A 7,500-nucleotide genomic window follows, 5' to 3' on the forward strand; every position below is an offset into this window, starting at 1 on the left:
CAGCCATTCGGTCAGTCAGTCAGCCATTCAGTCAGTCAGGCAGTCAGCCAGTCAGTAACAACAACACCACCAAGGCTGCATCCCAATACTATAGTACGTATAGTATACGTATAGTATAGTCCGATTCCATTATCTACCTGCCCTATACCCTTCCTTTCCTATGTCCTATTCCCTACCATTGCTATATCCTTCATACCCTTCCTTTCCGATGTCCTAATATCATATCCTTGCTGATCTCAACTCTCTTTGTTCTGTCCACAGGAAGAGAAAGACAGAAAGAGAGAGAGAGAGAGAGAGAGAGAGAGAGAGAGAGAGAGACGGAATGAGATCTATAAAGGCACAGAGAGGTGACAGAGGTATAGAGGGAGAGAGAGCCTTTGCAGAGAGCAGGGTGTTGTGCTAGCAGACTAGTGTTATTAGAATTCCCCTCACAGGCAGACCGTTTATTGGGCAGAGGAAGAGACGGAGAGAGGAGAAGCGGGAAAGCAAGGAAACAGGAGGAGAGGAGAGAGGAGAGAGAGAGAGAGGAGAGAGGAGGAGAGGCGAGGAGAGAGGGAGAGCGGAGAGAGCAGGAGAGGAGAGAGAGAGAGAGAGAGAGAGAGAGGGGAGGAGGAGAGGGAGAGAGGCGTATTGATTGTGAATAACTCACACACTGATAGAGGGCTGGGAATATGGCAAGAGAGACCCCCCCCCCCCCTACACACTCATACACACACACACACACACACCTACAATGTACAACTTAATCATAAAAAATAACTCACCGTCTTCTTTGCATTCCTCCGGTGGCTTAGCCTTCTTTGCCAGCCGAGGATCCAGCCATGATGTGGTTTTAGTGTTGTGACTAGAGGGAAGATAGACAGATAAAAGAGATGGAGGGGAGACAGGGAGAGAGGAGGAGAGGGAGAGAGGAGAGAGGAGGAGAGAGAGAGAGGAGTATTGATTGTGAATAACCCAGAGAGGGAATGAAAGACAGACAGACAGAGGGTTTAAGACAAAGAGGAGGATAGATATCAGTTGACAGTACAATTTTAAAAGGTAGACTCTGGGGTATGACATCATAACAAAACTTGCGGGGTGACATTGCCTGAGACTTTCAAAATCGGAGTTGCAACAGACTAGAGAATAGAACGTGTTGCGACAGAGCGAACATCTGAAGTTAAAAATCCAAGTCCAAACCAAAGACATTTTAGAGAAGGGAGGAAAAGATGACACTGCAGATTTGAATGGGTTTGGCCATCTTATGTTGGAGGGCAGTGAAACGAGTGGACGCTCTTGTTTACTGCAATATCTTTGATGAATGTTGCTCTGTTTTCACAGGCGTAACGCCATATCCCAGAGTCTACCTTTAAGGGATTATTAAACCAAATGACATCATACGTTAGAGTACATGGTTCCTAGGTAACAGTGGCTCAGAAACAAATGAGTAAACCATGAATTTCACCTAAACCTGACACAAAGACTATGTTCAGGGGACAGAAACTAACTAATGTTAGTTCTTCTAACTAATGTTACACTCATTTTAGTAAACTTAGCAAATTCCCCTTTCGTGTGTGTGTGTGTGTGTGTGTGTGTGTGAAAATGGAACCAGTGTCTTCACCCCTGTGTTGTTGTGGAGACTATGGTCACCCGTGACGGAACCTCCCAGGAGCTACAGAAGACATCATCAAGGACAACTCTTCTCAGCAGACGACAGAAGCAGCTAATGCAACATCGGACTGACCTAAGGTTGCAGGGGAAACTCGCTGCTCTGGACTTTGATGACAATTCTGCCATAGGCAAGGACATACTGTATTTAACTTTACTGTTAAAGCAAGGTTACAGGTTCAACTAAGTATAACCTAGCACTCTGGTACCCTGAGTCATGAGCCTTTTGGTGTACCCCTTTATGCACCCCAATGTGTATCAAATGGAGTCAGTGGCACATATCACTAATGGCTGCCATGCATACCAGCCAGGCGTGACCGCGTTCTTGACCTTATTGCTGGTGAAGTTAGACAGGCATCACCATCAACAGTTAACATTCACAAATATTCCCGTGTTATGGCAAGTTGGTTCAGTGAGAATGATGACTGTTTTTTCTAATGTGCCAAATACACCTGACAATGTTGTTGTTGTTGTTGTTGATGATGAAAGCCAAGGAGAGGTGACCATATTAGAAGTAGGCTGCTCATTCCATCTTTACATGGAAGAAGCCTTTTCTACCAAACTGTTAAAATACCAACCCCATGTCACACGTATTAGTGGCCTTGGCTTCAGGTGTCAGCTGGTAATACTAATATTTGGCAGCCTTGGACATGTGTATTACCTGACAGTACGTGGCCTGCAAATTGCTGGCCTCCCAAAGAAAAAAGCCAAGCCGCTTACAAGATATTATTATTATTGTCAGCTGTTGTGGGAAGCTTAGCTGTGCTACTTGTATACATGATAATCTGTACAGTATGACCTTTGTTTATTTTGGGTTCTTTGATGTAATGCTTTTCGGTGAACCCAAATAAAGTATTAAAATATGTGTGTGTGTGTGGGGGGGGGGGGGGGGGAGAGAGAGAGAGAGAGAGAGAGAGAGGAGGGTTGATGTTTTAGGTGAATTAAATGGCCATCAGTCCTTTAATTAGCCCTCAGCTCCTAATTAGAGATGGAGAGAGTGAGGGCAACAGCTCTGTGTGTGGGTGTGTGTGTGTGGGTGTGTGTGTGTGGTCACATAAAGCCACTTAAATTGAAAAAACAGCAGCACTAGTCAAAGTCACAAAGTACACTCAAAATGGTGCAGGCAAGCACACGCACACATGCACCCACCCACCGACACACACACACCCACCGACACACACACACACCCACACACACACACATACACATACACATACACACACACATACACATACACATACACATACACACGCAACATTTAGTTTGATTTGTTTTTGTTTTGACCACGATGTCATTACTAAAATATTGCAGGGTCACGATTAACAATACACACTCTGTCACGTACTCTATGAAGTAGACCTCTCCTTTCTCGGTATAGGCCATCTCCCAGTTATCAGGCAGGGGGCCTAATTCCTCGTCATCCCCCTCTGGGAGTTTGGGGGGGGATTTAGGGGGAGACTTGGGGAGCTCCTCTCCCTCCATGGGGGGCTCAATGAAGGGAGGGGGCAGACTGGGGGGCTCCACAGGAACCTCCTCCGAGGCATCCGTGCTCTTGTCCTCATGTTCACTGGACTCTGTGGATGAGACACACACACACACACGTTACAGTGCATTCTATTACATGCAATGTTACTTCTCTACTACCCTCTCTGTTTTTCTATGACACACACACACACACACACACACACACACACACACACACACACACACACACACACACACACACACACACACACACACACACACACACACACCTGTGGCGGCTGATTGAAGTAGAAACCGGAGGATGGGCTCAATGTAATGGATGGAACGGTATCAAACAAGCTCGTCCTCCAGTTTCTACAGCACCTCCACCAGCCTCCCCTGATACACACACACACACACGCAGGGTGAGTCACAGTCGGGCCACTGCAGAGCCACAGACCTCGAGGAGAGTGAAAGAGAAAGAGAAAGAGAAAGAGAGAGAGAAAGAGAGAGACAGAGAATAGAGGAGACAAGGCAACAGCAAGAGTAGAGAAAAAGAGGGAGCATGCATGTCAAAGATCTCTAGAGAGATGGACAGAGACAGATGAAGACTAGGGGTCAGAGACAGAGTGAGTCAGAGAGGGGGGGGAGGGGGGAGGCGCTAGCGACAGTGAGGTGGGTGCAAGTGAAGGGAGGGAGGGAGGAAGAGGGAATACAGAGATTGGGAGAGGAGAGAGAGAGAAGCAGAGGGGATAGACAGAGGGACAGAGTTGTGACTGAGTAGTATTAATAGAATCCAGGACAAAGGGCAAAAGAGGGAGAACATTGAGAGTATGAGAGATGCAGAGAACAGAAGAGAGAGAGAGTGACACAGAGGGACAGAGAGAGAGAGAGAGAGAAAGAGAGAGAGAGAGAGAGAAAGAGGGCGAAACCCAGAATGAGAATAAGGACAGAGGAAGGTAGAGGTTAAGGTGCCCTACATATGAAGTAGTTTTAATACTGTATTCCCCTGTGTGTGTTTGTGTGTGTGTGTGTGTGTTTGTTTATGTGTGTGTGTGTGTATCTGAGAAGAACAAGCCCATACATGCACACACTCACACATGCATGCACATATAGTACACACTGGAAACCCTCTATACAGTAAGTCAACCCCTCCCCCACAAAACATGGAAACGCACAGGCACAGGCCCACAGGCACACAGGCACACACACACACACACACGGGAGGTTAGATAAGATCTATGGGACAGTTATCTGCTTGGATCTGCTATTGATTCTCTGTATGTGTGGACAGCGGGCAGCAGGGGAAACAGCACTTGAGGAGTAACACACACACACGCACACACACACACCCACACACCCGCGGTAGCTGGTGGAGGGAGAAGTTGGATACATGGAAAGGAATTTGCCGATTTCCACCTCCACCTCCACCAGCCTACACACACACACACACACACACACACACACACACACACACCGACACCAGAGCTGCTCTGACGGCCACTTAAGTGATCAATGACCGTCTTCCGACAACCGCCCCCCCCCCCCCCATTCCCCCATTCCCTCATTCCCCATCTCCCCTCCCTCCATCCCTCACCTGGCGTGATGGCCACCCCGTTGCCGTTGACGACGGGGCTCTCCTCCTCTTCCTCCTCGGGGGGCTCCAGGCTGGCGCGCTGCTCCATGTTGCTGACGGACTGGTTCCTCTTCCTCTTGCCCTGGGCGCTGGGCCGGGCACCGGGCAGCAAGGCTTCACTCACATTCAGAGGAGGGGCCGCCGGGGAGGGCTCTGCTGGGGGCTTGGGTGTGCCGTAGAAGTTATCTAACATTGACAGAGCGAGAGAGAGAGAGAGAGGGGGGTGGGTTAGGGTTTGTGAAGTTGTCATCACAGTTCAGAGTGTCTGAGGGACACCGATTTGGTGTCTAAAGGCACAAACAGGCTGAGAGGACAAGAGTCGGGAGAGGAGCTGAAACGTCAGCATGAGAGCAGGTGGCTATTTTATGGACATGCAAAACGCTAAAATGATGACATTATGGCTTTGTTTAGATTGCTTCTTCAATAGACAGTACATTGCCAGGTGGATTTCCTTTCTCGTTATTTACTTCTTAAGCCGAAAAAAAAGGCATCACTATAGGAGATGGGTATTTTATCTGGAATTATAATGAAATCTTCTCTGTCAGGGGAAATATTTATGATTAAATATTGAGCGTGAGTGAGAGGCAGAGGCGTCTAATTTTATTATCCATCAACAGGGAGAGAGACAGAGAGTGCGAGCGAATGAGCGAAAGAGAGGAGCAGAGAGACAGCGAGGCAGAAGAAGAGAAAGATAAAGAGAGCTGAATGAGAGGGTAAGAAGACAAAGACAAGCAAGAGCAGAGTCCAGGGACATTGGCATCCTTTCATCCCAGCAGGAGAGACTCTAATTACAGGCTGTGAGAAGGTCTAGTGCCCACCCTCCCCCCTCTCTCTCTCTCACACACACGGGCATATACACACACACACTCCTGTCTTCCACCCTTAAAACCCTCTACCACACATAATAACAATAATAGCCGCAACAACAGCAGAAGAGGACAGTAGCATAGAAACAGAAACCTGGCAGATTCTCTCTCTCTCTCTCTCTCTCTCTCTCTCTCTCTCTCTCTCTCTCTCTCTCTCTCTCTCTCTCTCAATGTGCATTACAAATAGAGACGTAAGTGCCTCCAGCATAGCCACCTAGAAAGAGGCAGTTTCTCCTAGTGGGGCTCAGCTTTGTATAAGTGACGCACGCACGCACGCAAACATACACACATTGCTACAGGGCAACTGAACCAGTAAATCCTCCATCTGTACATATATCCCTGACAGGGCGGAAAACCCGATGCACAGCCTTGTACATGGAGATGACATCAATCCAACCTATCCTTCACCGAGAAGAGATGAGTCATCCAAGCAATGTGGGCATATGCCCTTTGAATACATAGAAGCCGAATACGAAGATATCCACTAAGAATCAAACATGTAAGCCAGGTGGAGGAGGAGTAGGAAGAGGCTGTCCGGTGATAGGACACAATGTAATGTCCTGGCTGTCTTCATTGATTCAGCTGTCCTCACACTGAGGTTCCGGTTTAGCTTCAACGAGGCACGGAAGGCAAAGCCCCGGTCATGACACCCTAATTATGGTTTAACTGTGACATGGCAACCCTTTGCTGTCATTCACTTTATATCTCCAAGCACCTGACTACAAGCAAGGCTTACCTTCATAGGTTCCACTCTCTAGCAGGGCTCCACTTTGCTCCAGTTCCATAAAGCGCTCTACACTCACAAAGTTATAGTCCACCCCTGGCACCTCCCCCTCCTTAGGCTGCCTGGTAGTACCTGCAATGAGATGAAGAAGTTGGGGAACACGGGGGGGGGGGGGGGGGATGGGGGAGGAATGGGAGATGCAGAGAAGAGGAAAAGAGAGGGAAGAAAGTAGGAAAAGTCATCAATTCTGATAATGATACAAACCCATTTCATAACTGCATGCTGTTGTAAGACTGATTGATAACCATATGAGAACTAAAGTACAAATCCATGCGCACACACTCACAGATGTGCAATGACCTTCAATCCCATATACTGTAAGCTGGTATTGTAACATCAATAACATTTTTCAATCACGTTTCAATTTCAATCACTGAGTTCCAACAAATTAAACTTTAGCATTGACTTTACTCAGTGGGTTGGCATCATATTGACTGTGGCACAGAAACAATCTCAATACAATGTTCAAGTAACGTCAACATAGAAAAGATAACATGAACTGTATATCAGGGGAGGCTGGTGGAGATAGAAATCGGAGGACGGGCTCATTGTAATGTATGGAATGGAATGGAACGTGTGTTTGATGTGTTTGAACCATTCCTTATTCTGTTCCATGCATTATTTAACAGCCAATCAGAGGGCTCAATATTATGTATGTATGATTTAACTCAGCTGTGCACCTTCTTCTGTAACACAAACGGTTTAGTATGAGTCGCAGTACAATGTGGGCCAGGACCAAAACGTCACAGAAACACACGGCCATACTTAAGCACATTTATGAAACTAACCAATTCCACCGAAAAGATGTATGTGTTCACATGTGAGCTGTGCAAACCCAAAGTTAATACACTTTCCACAGCAAAGACGTCGAAAACAAACTTAAGAACACATATCAAGGTTGGTTTGTTTGCTAGCTAGCTAGCTGCAGTAGACGTGTCATAGCTATCAGGTAGCCATATGTTTGATTCTGGCTAGCCTAGCAAGCTCGCTATCTTAGCTAGCTAAATATCAGCGTCATTTAGACTCAAATGGCAAATGTTAGCTAATGGAATAAGGGATCTTGCCAGATTTGGATGAGAGCTGGTAGTCCTAGATTGTCTATA

At 46.9% G+C, this 7,500-nt stretch overlaps 1 protein-coding gene across 1 annotated transcript in view; it reads right to left on the bottom strand.

The window, feature by feature from the left end:
• magi2b (membrane associated guanylate kinase, WW and PDZ domain containing 2b) overlaps positions 1-7,500 on the bottom strand; it is a gene marked incomplete at both ends in the record, with an annotated part of 53,781 nt that overhangs the window by 20,864 nt on the left and 25,417 nt on the right. The window contains 4 exons of the mRNA XM_083667283.1: positions 765-844; positions 2,993-3,221; positions 4,709-4,933; positions 6,350-6,469. Of these exons, the coding sequence (XP_083523409.1) occupies positions 765-844; positions 2,993-3,221; positions 4,709-4,933; positions 6,350-6,469 (654 nt within the window). The remainder of the gene's footprint in view (positions 1-764; positions 845-2,992; positions 3,222-4,708; positions 4,934-6,349; positions 6,470-7,500) is intronic.

This window comes from Argentina silus (genome assembly GCF_951799395.1).
Source record: "Argentina silus genome assembly, chromosome: 3".
NCBI classification, from domain to species: domain Eukaryota; kingdom Metazoa; phylum Chordata; class Actinopteri; order Argentiniformes; family Argentinidae; genus Argentina; species Argentina silus.